Source organism: Chanodichthys erythropterus, chromosome 24, assembly GCF_024489055.1.
Source record: "Chanodichthys erythropterus isolate Z2021 chromosome 24, ASM2448905v1, whole genome shotgun sequence".
Lineage (NCBI taxonomy): Eukaryota > Metazoa > Chordata > Actinopteri > Cypriniformes > Xenocyprididae > Chanodichthys > Chanodichthys erythropterus.
The window spans coordinates 20,047,270-20,063,779 of record NC_090244.1 but is presented as its reverse complement, the minus strand read 5'-3'; the positions used below and the strand labels follow the sequence as shown (position 1 = coordinate 20,063,779).

The 16,510-nt window shown below is 36.1% G+C and overlaps 1 protein-coding gene across 1 annotated transcript; it reads left to right on the top strand.

Annotated features, from left to right (window-relative positions):
* On the top strand, positions 1-15,722 carry etfa (electron transfer flavoprotein subunit alpha). Its single transcript, XM_067379936.1, has 12 exons — positions 1-104; positions 833-982; positions 1,066-1,147; positions 1,284-1,366; positions 4,481-4,580; positions 6,244-6,354; positions 6,606-6,707; positions 7,959-8,027; positions 8,130-8,212; positions 11,460-11,525; positions 12,012-12,092; positions 15,234-15,722. The coding sequence occupies exons 1-12, from the start codon at positions 66-68 to the stop codon at positions 15,267-15,269; spliced, it is 1,002 nt and encodes a 333-aa protein (XP_067236037.1). The 5' UTR covers positions 1-65; the 3' UTR covers positions 15,270-15,722.
* The last annotated feature ends 788 nt before the right edge of the window (positions 15,723-16,510 follow it).

Sequence of the window (16,510 nt, the reverse complement as noted above, 5' to 3'; positions counted from 1 at the left end):
ACTCAACTCAACCTCTGTTACTCAAGCAGTGGCAGTGTGGCTGCTGACAGTGTGCTGCTGTAATCATGCTCAAAGCATTAAACAAGACCCACCTCAGGCAGTTGGTAAGAAAAATCCGACGAAACGACATATTAACTAGTGCGCACTTCCTTTTAAAGTTGTTATTCTTTCTCACCGTCCTTTCTAGACAGAAACAGAGCTGAATAAATAGCTTAGCATGCTGGCTAACTCGCTCATTTAGTTGTTCAATATGTTACTAAAATGCTATTCTTTTGTATATAAGCTTGTTTTATTGTGTTGTTTGTGATATGTGATGATTAAAAAGCAATGTCAAGTGTTTGGTTACTTCGCTGACTTATTTTTTCATAGTTTTACAACATGCTAGTTAAGCGTTTACGTTAACTTTAATATATTCTCATAGTTGTGCTGTTTTTATAGCTTTAGACAGAAATATTGATGTTTGGATATGTATATAACATCAATATGACTAGTTAATCCACAGAGCTAGCAAACTATCTGTCAAGGTTATGCAACATGTAAACAGTGCATTATGAAACCTCCTCACTGTCCTTAAGTAACTGATTGACCTACAATGCTTTTAAAATGTGACCTACATTAAATTTGATATGTTAATATATTAGGTCAGACCCTAAGTAGTATCAGATCCCTGTTATGTATCACATTTCTAATGACCTCTATGGGCTACAGAACAATGTTTGGCTGCACTGCACTGTCTGCATTGAATAGTAACCGTTATTTAGGTGAAAGGGCCTGGCAGCTATTTATATCATACTGTATCAGATTTACCAAATAGCTTTCTTTCTCTTCCCAGTCTGGTCTGATTCAGAGGTTTCAGAGTACTTTGGTTGTTGTCGAGCACAATAATGACACGCTGACCCCCATCACCCTGAACGCCATCACTGCTGCTAATAAACTCGGCAGTGATGTGTCCTGTTTGGTTGCTGGAACGAACTGTGCGAAGGTATTATCTCTTCATGCCTATTGATTTATGTGTAGCAATTTGAAAGCCTGATTTCAGGGGTCTGATTATGGGTTTTTGGACAGGTTGCAGAGCAGTTGTCCAAAGTTCAAGGGGTGAAGAAAGTTCTGATTGCTCAACATGAAGCCTACAAAGGGTTATTGCCAGGTAAACTATTTGTTTTGTTTTTTGTTGTTGTTGTTCGTAAATTTTGAAGTATATGGTTCAAGTAACTTTGGATAAATGCATCTGACAGATTGAAGGAAGGAGGTATTTAAATGAGAAATTCTGCCTTCTTTCACAGAGGAGCTGACACCCCTCATCTTGGCAACTCAGAAACAATTCAGTTTCACACACATCTGTGCGGGAGCTTCTGCTTTCGGAAAGGTAAATCCAAAGCAGATGATGAGGAAGTTGGGCTGAAAGGGAGACATTCAGTTGTCTGTCATTGAGCCATTCTGTATCTTTTAAACACTGCGGTAAAACAGCACAGTTTTAATACTTTTTTTTTTTATTTGATGACAAACTTTTATCAGAACAAACAAAATTGACTTTTTTGGGTTGGCGTTTTTGGGTGAACTGGTTTTATGTGCCTTGATGTTTTGTTTTGATTTGATGACAAACTTGATGGGTTTTGTTTATTTGATGAACTTTGTAGAAATTTTACACAGGATTTTTATTGTTAACTAAAACTCAAAACATTTTTCAATTAACATTTCTGTTAATTGGAATAAAGCTGAAATAAAAAAAAAATGTATTAGTTGTAAAAATAAATGAAAATGTAGCTTTGGCAATAAACTGAAAATAGTTTTAAAGGGTTAGTTCACCCAAAAATGAAAATAATGTCATTAATTACTCACCCTCATGTCGTTCCACACCCGTAAGACCTTCGTTCATCTTCAGAACACAAGGTAAGATATTTTTTATGAAATCCAATGGCTCAGTGAGAGCAAAGCCATTCAAACTCTCAAGGTCCACTTAGTCCACTTTCAAATAAAAATTTCCTGCTAATTTACTCAAACCCATGTAATCCAAGATGTCCATGTCCTTCTTTCTTCAGTCGAAAAGAAATTCAAGGGGTCATGAACTGCGTTGTTTTATTGTTTTATAATGTTTTCCTGGGGTGCACTTATAATTTATACTTTTACATCCAAAATTGTCATAATTTATAAATAAAAGGCATTTTTCCTACCCTGATTTTAGCCCTCTGATTTGAACGCTCTGTTTTAAGTAGGGCTGACCGATATATCGGATGCGATTGTCACTGACAAGCCACGCAATATCACGTTCATTATCGGAGTCGATTCATCTGTGATATGAACGAGATATTGCGTAGCTTATCATTGATCTACGGCTCTGTCTATTAAACGCTGCTCCATTTGAAAGCAGGTGATGGCGATTTAGCGGTAATCAGGGAACCGGCTTTACTGACAAAATGCGTGTGATAATCACATGCGATATATTGGTCAGCCTTAGTTTTAAGGGGCGTGTCTGCTGTGAGACTTCAGTATAAACACCCACTGCTGACATCTTTCCATTTGAAATGGCCAAGTATTACTCTTTTTTTTTTTTTTTTTTTTTTAATGTATTTTTACTATTACAGCTCTAAGGTTAACTAATCGTGAAAAGTGTTGCATTATATTTAGATCGTGGCATGAAAGGTTGCAAAGATGAACACTGTAGCCGATCACAGACATGTTGAGCGTATGAAAGCAGTGATCTCGTCATTGCAACTCAATTTCTGCACACTAACCAATGCTTTCAGCTGCAAAGTGAGCTTTCTTTGATCGCTTTCTTTATGTAATTTAATCACCGTTAAAGGAACACTCCACTTTTTTTGAAAATAGGCTCATTATCCAACTCCCCTGCAGCCATGGAACGGCAGCAAAGTTCCTTGATTATTACGCCTGAATGAGAGTATAGTTCCTAGCCATATCAGCCTAGAAAATCACAACTTTTCATTTTCTGTCGGTCTTAGTACACGATTTAACTACAGAACTGTCAAGTATTAAATAGGAAAAATATCAAAACTCTTTGGTCATTTTTAAGCGCGATGCTAACGGTCTAATCAGATTCAATGATCTATGCTAAGCTATGCTAAAAGTGCTACCGCCAGAACCGGAGATCGGCTGAATGGATTCGAAAACGGTAAAACTCAACTGTTTAACTCTAGGGGAGTTGGAAAATGAGCCTATTTTCAAAAAAAGTGGCGTGTTCCTTTAAGTAACTGATTATTTTAATCCTACTAAGAGAAACAACGCAAGTTGACGTTTAGTCACGGGTCGTTGATCTTCTTCTGCGGAAGCGGTGCTTGCTGCCTTTTGACATCATAGATCCCAACTTTGAAAATCCTGTCATTCACTGGGTCTGGTGTCAATTAAAGCTTTTATTGGACTGACAAGGAAGTTTTCAGCTCTAAAACTTACAGGATATTCTTAAAGTATGATGACCTCTTATATGTCAAAAGCTCAAGGAAAATTTGATTTCTCAGTTCATCTGAGAAACCCCTTTAAGGTTTTTGATGAAAACATTCCAGGATTATTCTCCTTATAGTGGACTTCAGTGGCCTCCAAACGGTTGAAGGTCAAAATTAGAGTTTCAGTGCAGCTTTAAACGATACCAGACGAGGAATAAGAGTCTTATCTAGTGAAATGATCAGTCATTTTCCAAAAAAAATATAAATGTATATGCTTTATATAAACAAACATTTTTCAGAATATACAACATGCCTTTTTTTTCCACAACTGCTGACAAACACTTTTTTTATGATAATGCAAAATTTACATTAAATTATCCTTTTTTATTTTCCCATGTGATCGCATCAGTGATTAGTGTTTACTTAATGCAGGATTTTGTAGTTACTCTCATTCCGAAGTTATTTGATTATTTCCCAAAGCGAAAAGCACAAATGGGAAATGGATTAGAAACTCTCATGCTGCCGAGCCTCTATCAAGCTTCTTACTTTTGGAATTGTGGGAGAAGTCCGTCCTCAATAAGTGCGGCTCTATCATATGCACGGTTATTTGTCATTCCACAGCCAAACTGTCAGGCAGCAGATCTAATGGTATTTAAATTGAATTGTAATACATTAAACAGTATCTTATGTAGCCTAACCCCAGACCAAAGAGATGTATTAGTCTCAATTTCCTCACTGGCTAAACGTATTTTATTTGATGGATTCTTAAGTGCTGGATTTGGTTTCATTATGTCACTATATAAAACACTTGAATTACCACTATACAATATTTTTCACCTCTAGACATAACTTAGAGCTCTTTTTCAGACTCAACGATATTTATTCCGTCTGCGATGCAGGATGGCCAAAGTTTTCAGACATGCGGTGAAACTGGGTTTTGATCAATGCCTTCCGAAATAATGCTATTTCCATACAAATCAAATCTGACCACATCTGCAGATAAGGATGTGAATGTTTTAACGGCTTGAACTTATTCAAGAGCTTCAAATACATCCGATTGTCTTTGTGTATGTCTTTATTTGTAGAATCTCCTTCCAAGAGTGGCCGCCAAGTTGGATGTGGCTCCCATTTCAGATATCATTGAGATCAAATCTCCAGACACCTTTGTGAGGACCATTTATGCCGGTAAACACACAAACAAATGAAATGCATGTTTGCTTTCAAATAACCTTCCTAGTATGCTCCATATTCTTCTTTGTTTAACGTGGTTTGTGATTTAGGAGTCTGGCCACTGGTTGGCTGCGTGAACGGAGACTCAAAGTGACTCACGCTGGCTTGAAACAAATCATTTTTTTAAATCTAAGGGGGACCCTGGAGCCTTTTTTCCCACTTTGCATGTATTATTTTTCTGTTCACCGTTTCTCATCCATAAAATCTCCTGCCATAAATACTTCCTAATTACTCCGGCCACTTTATCTTTGGCAAGCACAGAGCACTTGATATTTATGAGACTTTATTTTATTTTATTTTAAGTCACATTAATGTTTTTCATGCAAAATTATTAAATGAAAAGTGGTGTTTTGCCACTTTTGGTGATCATTTATGTCCGAGGTTTTCGACTGGGGATTCATGAAGGTTCTCCAGGGACATTTTCTTGAAGCATCCTAAAAGGATTTGAATGAACATTTGATGATGATCTGTTTTCATTATATAAAATGATTAATGCATTTATTATTGTGATATATTTTACACACAATACTGTCGGTCAGTTTTGCCAATGAAAATATTACCTATAAAGCCAGAGCAGAACAATTGTGCATCTCAGAGAATCACACAGCGATGATTCTTTTCTGAATGAATCCGTGTTTTGAGCGAATCAATCTGGTGAACCAATGATTCAGTGGCCCATTCATAAAGAGAGCCATTTCCTTCATTCCTGAACGAATTAGCTATTTGAATGAAACAAATGAATGAATGACTCAATGCCTTACTCATTTAGACATTTACCGCCACCTACTGGCAGTTTTAGGTTATTTAGAGTATCATTTAATTTAAAAAAAAAAAAAAATCATATTTCCATATTATTTAAAAACAAAAACAAACAAAAAAAAACATTAAATGGATAGTTATGTAAATATAGAATATAATAGGGATATGCATTAAATGATGACAGAATTTATATTATATCCAAACCTGTATGACTTTATTTCTTTCGTGGGACAAGATGTTTTGAAGAATGTTGATAAGCAAGCTGTTTTGGTTTACTTCCATATTGCATGAAAAAATAAAATAAAATACTGCGACATTTCTCTATGTTCCACAGAAGAAAGAAATTCATACAGGTCTGAAACGACATGAGGGTGAGTAAATGATGACTGAATTTACATTTTTGGGTGAACTGTCCCTTTAACACACATTTAAAACCTGTTATTCTCAAGGCATTATTAAAGGGTTTGTTCACCCAAAAATGAAAATTCTGTCATTTATTATTACTCACCCTCATGTTGTTCCACACCCGTAAGACTTTTGTTCATCTTCAGATCACAAATTAAGATATTTTTGATGAAATGCGAGAGGTATATGACTCATCCATAGACAGCAATATAACCAACACTTTCAAAGTCCAGAAAGGTACTAAGACATTGTTTAAACTGCCGACGTGACTACAGTGGTTCAACCTTAATGTTATGAAGCGACACTTTTGTGCACCAAAATAAAACAAAAATAACGACTTTATTCAACAATCTATTCCACAATCTATCCCTATCTATGTCATGTTTATATGTGTGTGTGTATAAATAAGTAATTTCTTGAATTTCACCTCTTTTCCCTTGTTTTTTGTCCACAGGAAATGCCCTCAGCACAGTCAAGTGCAATGAAAGCATCAAGGTCTTCACCGTTAGAGGCACTTCCTTTGAACCTGCGGCCGTAGAGGGGGGCAGCGCCTCTTCAGAGGAAGGTACTCAGTCGTTTGATGAAGTTAAACACACTGTTGTTTGTTCATGTTTTGCTTTAAGGTCACGCTGACTTTGATACCACACACAAAGGTTTATAGTGTTTAGTGTTGTATATAATTCTCCGCTCCGCTGCAAGGTTTTGATGGGCTAGTTTGTTTAAACGTTGACTTTAAAGGGATCATAGAGGAGTATTTTGGAACAACTCGGCGTGTTTATTTGGACGGCTCCTCACGAGATGTTGTTGCTTTTGCAGTCTCTTCGTCCGCCCCTGCTGGAGTCTCTGAGTGGCTGGAACAAACTCTAACTAAGAGTGACCGTCCAGAACTTACCGGTGCTAAAGTCGTGGTGTCTGGAGGTAAGAACTTTGTACAAGAACACAAAATGGTCCAATAGACATTACAGGAAATTGTCCTAATATACTCTAATGAATGTTATAAAATGTATAGTTTGAAAATTGTAATTTATCAAATATATATATATATATATGTTCAATCTGTTAATTATTATTATTTATGATTATATGTTCCTTTTTATAGTATTTTGTATTATTTTATTATAAACAAACTTTTTTATAAAAGCAGCAAGGCGCAAACTCACACTTTGTTGCTTAATCAAAGAAAATGAACAATAAATCGCAATAAATTAAAAACACCTTTCACAGGGACTACATCATCTTCGTGTTTGTTCATTGTTTGTTTGAACTGTATACATATTTAATAAAATATTAAATTCAAATATTTTAATTATTGTATTATTTTAAGAAGTTTCATTGTATATTATTATTATTTTTATTAAATAAAATATAGCTGTGATGCTGATATGACAATAAATAAATACAACAAAATACATTTATAAAATAAATGTATAAAATCTAAAAATTATACCATGTGCTTTTACATTTTAATTAAATTAATTTGTTTTTATTTTATTTTTATTTTAAGGATTTAAAAAACAGTTTTATAAAAACAGTAAGGCACAAACTCTCATACTTTATTGCCTAATCAAAGAAAAATAACATCAATAAATTACAATAAACTAAAACCACTTCATTGTTTGTTTAAATTGTATACATATTTAATCAAATATTAAATTAAAAATTTCATTTAATTGTTTTATATTGTTTTAAGAAGTTTCATTGTTGAAATATTACTATTATTATTATTTTTTAAATATAGCTGTGATGCTATGACAATAAATACAACAAAATACATTTCTAAAACACTTAAACACTACTTACATTTTAATGACCCCCCCCCCCCCTTTTTTATTGTTTTTTTTATTATAATTATTATAAAGACACTTTTATAAAAGCAGTAAGACACAAACTCTCATACTTTATTGCTTAATCAAAGAAAAATAACATCAATATATTACAATAAACTAAAACCGCTTTCCACAGGGACTAAATCATTGTGTTTACATTCATTGTTTGAACTGTAGGTCATAATGTTGGGTATTCCCTGGAAAATTCTCTCTGCAATTTTTTTTTCTTTTTTTTTTCTCAGAAAATCAATAGTAAACTGAGACTGTATTGATCGTACTGGACTCATAACCTTGTCAGTAATTTCATATTTCATGCCCATCTGCCGTCTTTCTGTCATAACAGGGAGGGGCTTGAAGAGCGGCGATAACTTCAAACTGCTCTACGACCTCGCAGACAAGCTGAACGCAGCCGGTACTGTTTTTGTCCTAATCATTCTTTGTTTAGTGTTTAGTTTTTAATCAAGCTATTTAAAGTATATGCATTTAAAATGAAACCACCACTATTTTATCGTAGTTGGTGCCTCCAGAGCCGCAGTTGATGCTGGTTATGTACCAAACGACATGCAGGTTGGACAGACTGGAAAGATTGTGGCTCCTGTAAGTACCACTACCGGAAACCAGTTGTCTTATTTCTCAGTCTGTACTACAGTCCTTCATATGCACTAATTGCCTTTACAGAAGGAAATCTTCTCAAAGTTCAGCACTAGTTGATAGACACACCAGGTTTTCAGACTTATTCGATAAACTGCCTTGACTTTGAATACAACATGTAATTGTTGTTTATGTTTGAATCAAGAAAGATGGATCCGTGTTGCCCTTTAAAAAGGTTAATTTTCCATTATCCGCTCCGAGTGGGACGTCCCCGCTGTCATTATCCACACATTAGCAGAGCTTTGAGGCGTTGTGATGTAGTTAATGGCACATTCCGGCTTCTAAATGATTTACCAGAGCCATTAGTGGAGACGTGCACTGCAAGGTCCGCCCTGAGCTCAAACCAGGCAAATCAGCCCCAAACCCAATTCTCCAAATGTTTTGACAAGCTTGTCAAGCGTAGCCTGAGCGTTGCGCATTAGTATTCACCCCGAACAAGTCCCGAATGAGTTCTACCAGTGAAATGAACTCTAGTCAAGATGGATGAGTGTTGTTTTGGGTCGATTGAGTATGTCTTTTGTGGTTAATCGGAATCTTTTAGCCCTCAGGGTGATGTTTTGATGACTAGATACATGGTTTGGAGGTTTTGTTGCTTTTTTGTGCAAAAAAAAAAAAAAAAAAAAACCTCAAGTGATGCTGCAACTATTTAAATGACATGGAGCTGCTTTCACTATAGCCTATATTTATAGGTATATATATATATATATAACTATTCAGCCCTGTTTTCCAAGATATTGTAAGAAAAAAGTATCAAAAAATATTTTTCCTTAATTGTAAATATAAGTTTATCAATAACTACAAACCAACATTAGGTCCCATTTAGGTAGATAGTCCCCTACTGAGTGACAGCTTCTTTCAACCCTGTTAGTTATTTGGTGTGTTTTTTCTTTTCCAATTATGTTTTTCAGTGTTACCCATTTTGCATATTTTTTTAAATATTTATTTTATTCTGATGTTTATTCAACTATTTAAATGACATGGAGCTGCTTTCACTATAGTCTATATTTATAGGTATATATATATATATAACTATTCAGCCCTGTTATCCAAGATATTGTAAGAAAAAAAATCAAAAAAATATTTTTCTTTAATGAATTGTAAAAATAATTTAACAATAACTGCAAACCAACATTTAGTCCTAAGGTAGATAGTCTCCACTGAATGACAGCTTAATTTGGGCTAAATTTTCAGTCCTGTTACTTTTTTTTTTTTTTTTTTTTTACAGTCCTGTGTATTCTTTTCGTTTCTAATTATGTTTTACTCATTTTGCATATTTTATTTTTATATTTATTTTATTCTGATGTTTATCAACTATTTAAATGACATGGAGCTGCTTTCACTATAGTCTATATGTAACTACTAAACCCTGCTATCCAAGATATTGTAGGTAAAAAATTTAATAAGTCCTTAATTGTAAATATAAGTTTATCAATAACTACAAACCAGCATTTGGTCCCAAGGTAGATAGTCCCCTACTGAATGACAGCTTAATTTGGGCTAAATTTTCAACCCTGTTACTTAAAAAATACACCAAAAGACTAACAGGGTTTCTTTTCTAATTATTTATTTCAGTGTTACCTATTTTGCATATTTTATTTTTTATTTTATTCTGATGTTTATTAAATATTTAAGTGACATGGAGCTGCTTTCACTATAGTCTACTCTATATGTATTGTTAAATATGACTATTCAACCCTGTTATCCAAGATACTGTATTAAAAAGTAATAATAATAAAACATATTTTCCCTTACTTAATTGTAAAAATAAGTTTCTCAATAACTACAAACCAACATTAGGTCCTAAGGTAGATAGTCCCCTACTGAATGATGCTTAATTTGGGCTTAAATTTCAACCCTGTTAGTCATTGGTGTTTTTTTCTTTTCTAATGTTTCAATGCATATTTTTTTAATATTTATTATATTCTGATGTTTATTGCTAGAAAAGAGAAAAATGTCCCACATTTTGGTAACAGGGTTGCAAAAATTGCAGTTCTCGTTTAAAAAAAAATAATAATAATAATAATAATATTCACAAGAAAATGTTTTAATATATGATTTTTATTGATTGTATACTTTATTCAAAGTTTCAAACTAGTAATATTTATTTTGCTCATAATATTTTGTTCATTTTCTAAAGGTTAAGAACTATCTTTCATGGACCATTTGTTGATAAATAAATAAAAAATAATAAAATAAAACCTAATGTTAAGTTTCCAAGACATTCAGGCCCTGTTTTGTGCCCCAGCCTGTTACATCAGCAGAAAAAAAGGTGGAGAAATTACATTTTGATGAAAGATCCCTCCCCCAAAACAAACAAACAACCTAACAACAACAAGTCTTAAATTTGTTAAAGTAAATGGGGAGGGGGAAGAGATCTTTTTTTTTTTTTTTTTACTTTGTAACAATTATTCGGTAACTTAATCTTCAGATATTTGTGGGTCTCCATCACTTCAGCCCATCTGAAACACCAGCCCTGCCCTCTTTCCTCTCCTCCTGGCTTTTAGAGCTCCGGCTGGCCACTTGTTCACAAATTGAAGCGGTGGCCCCCGGGAGAGCGCCGCAGCCACATTAAGCTGCACTGAAATATTCATGGAGGAGTGCATTAAGCTGAGAGCCACTGATGTAGCACTCCCTCGGGAGTAGGGTGGAGGCGAGGGGGAGGGACGCGCAGGGTCTGTCCTGCCACATCCCCCAAGCACTCCTCTTTTGAGTAATTGTGAGGATGTTGTGGCCTGTGCTCTGGGACGGGAGGTCAGCAGAGTGCTTCCGAGCCAATGCCGAGATGCTCCACGGCTCTGATTTACAGTTTTAAACGTCCTTTGTTATTGTAACACGTGTGACGGTGCTAAATTGTTGAAATTCTGCAAGAAAGAATCTAGTTCATGATTTAATTTTGAGAACCAGCCTCCTTTACACCCAGTGCAGTTCATTTAAGTACTGCTAATTGACACCCCTAGCAACAATATGGTGTGCCATGTTTCAATCAATCAGACTTGTGCATAACATGACTCTGAACGCATATTAAATGAGCTTCCCCATCATAAATGCCTACTTTTGGGTAGGTAGGTAGTGAAATGCAAATATATGAATGTGTTCGGGGTTCAGTGTGATATTTCAGAAGAGCAAGGAACTGCTGATTTGTATGATATGTCCCCTTTAAAATCATTTTATACTTTTTGCGGTTACTCTACAGGAGCTGTACATTGCAGTTGGCATCTCTGGCGCTATCCAACATCTTGCTGGAATGAAAGATAGCAAGGTACAGTTAGTAATGTATGACACACACACACTGTAGTACACTAAGAAGATATCGTTTACTGTGGTAATATCAGAGAAACCCCACCCATGAGAAGAGGTCTCTAAGAGTTTCCAGAATGTGCCAAGTTAACTCACTCTGATGTGAGACGATGTATTGGTATGGAGTGTTTTAAAAGCGATCTGGAGTAGCTTTTTATCTGCATCCATAATTCATCTGCATTAACTATTCTGCATCTTTGGAATACAGTTTCTTGTAGCACTTGAGCGTCCATCACAACCATCTTCCTCCATATGTTCATCCCCCTCATGTTGAGATATTTAGCTTTTTTGTTTTTGTTAGAAAGTTACCTCTGCTCCTTTCTGGGAATTATTTTTCATGTTATCTTATGGAGACTATAGTCCATCAGTTCTCAATCCAACAGAGTCTTTTTTTTTTTTTTTTTTTGCAATATAGCCCACCAGGTTAAATAATTTACTTGTTTTACAGACCATTGTTGCCATCAACAAGGACCCAGAAGCCCCTATTTTCCAGGTGGCTGACTATGGCCTAGTGGCAGATCTGTTCAAGGTAAGATTCCTGGTTGGAGTTGGGGTATTCATGTGGGAAACACAAGTTTGAATCCCACTGTATTTTTACCAAATATATTTATTTGATATCATATGAAAGTTGCTGTTTAGATCTTGACCAGAAATTTATGAACCTCCTGAAATAACATTTATTTCAGGAGGTTCATAAATTTCTGGTCAAGTTCTTGTATTAACAATGCAAGAGGTGAGCACTCTGAAAGTTTTTGGGATGTGCTGGAGCAGACTTTACAATGAATTCTTCATGCTCCCTCACAACCATTCTTTTACAATTTGAGCCTGATGAATCTTGGTTTTGTCATTTTGGAATATGGCCAAGATGTGTCTTCCTACATGGTTGTTTAAAATATGAAAAGCTACACACTCCATAAATTAGGGATAAAGGAACTGTTCCCAAACATAAAACATGCTTAAGTAGCTTTCTGGGCATCTGAAAGTGTCAATGCAGGCCTTACTGAGCCATCGGATTTTATCAAAAATATCTTAATTTGTGTTCTGAAGATCTTACGGGTGTTGAACGACATTAGGATGAGTAATAAACGAAACAATTTTTATTTATGCAGGAACTACCCTTTTAAACATTTGCCTATTTAAATCCAAATAGCGACTTTTTTTTGGCTGAGCAGTGTAGGCTTGGTTACACAAAGAATGATTTATTTTTTTTATTGGTAACCACCAATAATCATTCAGATTAAGAATTGAATTTATTAATTGTTGATGTTTAGAGTGTTTGATTTTATAGTTAATAGCCTAATTATTTAGACTAAGAATATATTTAAATTGATTAAATGCAAGTATTTCACATAAAATGATGACATAGCTTCTTTTCTAACCATATAAAAGGCTATTACAAAGGTAAAACAGGATCAAAATAAACTCCATGGCAACTAAAAAAATACATTTTTCACAGATGTGATACCATTTCTACAAGAACTAATTTCAACAAAAATGCTAAAAATAGGCCCAACTCCTCAGGACAGAGAAGAGCCTTTTGCCATTTGACACTCCAACTAAGGATAAAGTATACGTGACAAGAAAGATACAATCTTCTTCCTCTAAAACACGAATCTCATTAGCACAAAAGATCCTTATCATGTCATCAGAGACATTTTAATCCAGTGCCTCAGCACAGTACAATCAGCAGTACCGTTCATGTTTATTATTTAATAGTGCTGTAAATTTCAAATGACTTGGTATTAATTTCTTCGGCCAACCCAGTGTACAACCAAAACCAGAGGAGACTCAAAAAAGCTGACCCATATTTCACTTTTAAATTTTGCAGGGCGCATTATTCCACCTAATGGAAAGTGTGCAACTTCTGAATTATTGAGTCGCTGAATTAATCAGTGGCGACTCCAACCAGAAGCATTATACACAACTACTTCTCCTTTCAGAGCAGAAAAGTAATTGATAGTCAGCACAAGTGTGTGGGTGTAGTTTTTCACCTTTATTTTCTGTCTCCTCTCACCAGAGCTTTACACGCCCGGCTGCGCGCCATAGTTCAAGGTGGCACACGCGCTCCCGGTGCCAGAGAGCTGCCACACACACACACACCGCGTCCATCTGTTGTTGGTGTTTACTTCGTGTAACGCTATCATCGTTTATTTCCCTGTGTTTGCCCTGTCGTTCATCTTTTATTCAGGCGGTGCGTGCTAGACACAGGTGTGCAGGTAAACTGTGTAAAAGTGATTGCCGACGATGGGCAGCGCTGGCGAGCAGGGGCGGCTCTCAGATCACTTTACACACGGTCACTCCTCAGATAACTGATTAAAATGTATGGGCTTTCTCCTCCTTCCTTAGATTGAAAAGTGAGCCGGGGACATATTGGGGTGATGATATAGTTTTTCAGGATGCTCTGCAATACGGGAGCATCTCAGTTTTGGATGAGAACCTTGACGTATAGGAAAAGTTCAGGTTGCTCTCAAATGACAACCACCTTGCCTAGGGTGCTTAAAGGATGAATTCACTTTTAAAATGAAAATTACCCCATGATTTACTCACGCTCAAGCCATCCTAGGTGTATATGACTTTCTTCTTTCAGAAGAACACAATCTGAGTTATATTAAATCACCCTGATGCGTCTAAGCTTCATAATGGCAGTGCATGGAAACCACCTGTTTGAAGCTCAAGAAAGTGCATCCGTCCATCATAAACATACTCCACATGGCTCCGGGGGTTAATTGTGTAAGAAAAATATCCATATTTTGTTGTAGAGTAAAAAAAATTAGCTTTACGGCCAAACGGATTCCATTTGCGTCTATAGTGTAACTGACGTGACATAGCAAAGTTACGCTTTAGACGCAAGTATAATCGGTATGCTAGTTATTTTACTTTATAACATGTTAAATATGGATATTTTTCTTATACAAATACTTTGCTTCAGAAGGCCTTTATTAGCCCCCAGGAGCCATGTGGAGTATGTTTATGATGGATGGATTTTTTTGAGCTTCAAACAGGTTGTTTTTCATGCACTGCCATTATAATGCTTGGGAGCATCAGGGTGATTATTAATATAACTTCGATTGTCTTCATCTGAAAGAACAATATGCCTAGGTATACACCTAGGATGACTTTAGGGTGATCAAATCATGGGGTAATTTTCATTTTAATGTGAATTAATCCTTCAAACGCTAGAGCAGGGGTGGCAAACTCTGGTCCTGGAGAGTTTAGCTCCAACCCTGATTAAAAATTCACCTGCCTAAAGCTTTCTAGCAACCTTTCAAACCTTGATTAGCTTGTTCAGGTGTGTTTGATTAAGGTTGGAGCTGAAGTCTGCAGGACCGTGGCTTTCCAGGTCCGAGGTTAGCCACCCCTGCTCTAGAGAAAGCTTTAAAGAGTTGGGTTAGTTTGAAGTCAAATCGTATTTAGCTGCAGTTTCAATATATCAGTTGATGGTTTTTGTCACCAATTTTTGAGACTGTGCGTACAACAGCGCATTTGCGATTGACTTGAACGCTTGAAAACAAAATCCACTAGTGCGCAGGCGTTGAAAACGTCTTTCCTCGTTTACAGCCAAAGGAGTATACTGTGAAAGGTTTGCGCGTTCATCTGTGCCCAAGATGGAGCGGAACAAGGAAAATTAAGTATACGCAGATTTTTACTCTTTATCTGTACTCTTTTCTAGGTTGTACCCGAGTTGACTGAAGCCCTGAAAAAGTAAGACTTCTCACAAAGATAGTACTCACCTGGAGAATTTTACTGGGAACCTGCCTTAAGAAGCTACGAGCTGACGCTCCACCGATCTCTGGAGCTTGATTTTCCTCCAGAACTTCCAACGTCTAATGTAGACCCCAGACCACTTCTTTTAATAAAAGAATTCAGTGACACATGGGCTTAACATAACTGTTGTTGAAGACTAATCCAGGGTTGTCAAATTCGGCTCCTGAGATCACCTTCAACCCTAAACAAACACACCTGTACCAGCTAATCCTGGACACCCCTGCATACTGACCTCAGTGGAGAAGAGCTCATTTATCCAGCAGTTGTGTATGTCTTTCCATAGTCTGCGTTATCTATTGGTGGAAGTAATTTGCTGTTTGTTGTAATTTTAACAAGGTAGCTATGTGGCCTTGGATGTTCACCGAAGCGATCCAATAAATCTACTTCTGCTTGTACTCATCCTTTCGTTTTCTGTTACTCATTCACAAAAGACTAGTATACTGGATATTTTGGCATTCTGCAAAACAACATACTTATGCACACATTTTCTACTACAACAGACCTGACAATTAAACAAAATGAAGCTGAATGAGTTTGAACCAACTTTTAATTGCTTGACAATCTCTCCTATTATCAGTTTATAAAATCCCTTGTCAATAACACAGGATTAATTTGCCTCAGTCAGAAAGCAGATAGATCTTTTCAAAGGCTCATGCTGTTGGGATGGTGGTTAAGGTTTAGGGTTATGACAACATTCTAACCATAATTTCTCATAAAAATCTTCTAATACTGTATACCTGAAATGTTTGCCTATCGTTTGCTCTCTGTTTTAAAAATACTTGAGTTTAGCACTTTTTTTCCTCGCATAGAATTTGAATACAAACATCAGCATCAGTAATGTAAGAAAGGCAAAGGTAAGAAATTTGGCTGAATCACACAGCTTGACACATTTGAACACGGATCAAATGTAACCCTGCAGCATTGGGGGAAAAGGACTGTACATTGTGTGTCAGTTACATTTCGTACAAATAAACAAATCGACAAATAAAAACTCCCTCCCACGCCACCCTGAATGAGAACACATAAGTCTTCCAGCCACACTCCGATATTGGTCTACCGTCTAAAAGAGTGCGTCTTTGCTGGTTTCATACACCACTCGCCCAACAGACACACTGAAATTCCTGAAGAATCTTCCAATGATGGCTCCCGAAGTACCTCTCCCTGACTCCTTGGAAGGTTGTG

Coding starts and splice junctions, on each gene's coding strand:
- etfa (XM_067379936.1), top strand. CDS start 66: ATGCTCAAAGCATTAAACAAGACCCACCTCAGGCAGTTG. Junction 105..832: donor AGACCCACCTCAGGCAGTTG/GTAAGAAAAATC, acceptor TTCTCTTCCCAG/TCTGGTCTGATTCAGAGGTT. Junction 8,213..11,459: donor CTGGAAAGATTGTGGCTCCT/GTAAGTACCACT, acceptor GTTACTCTACAG/GAGCTGTACATTGCAGTTGG.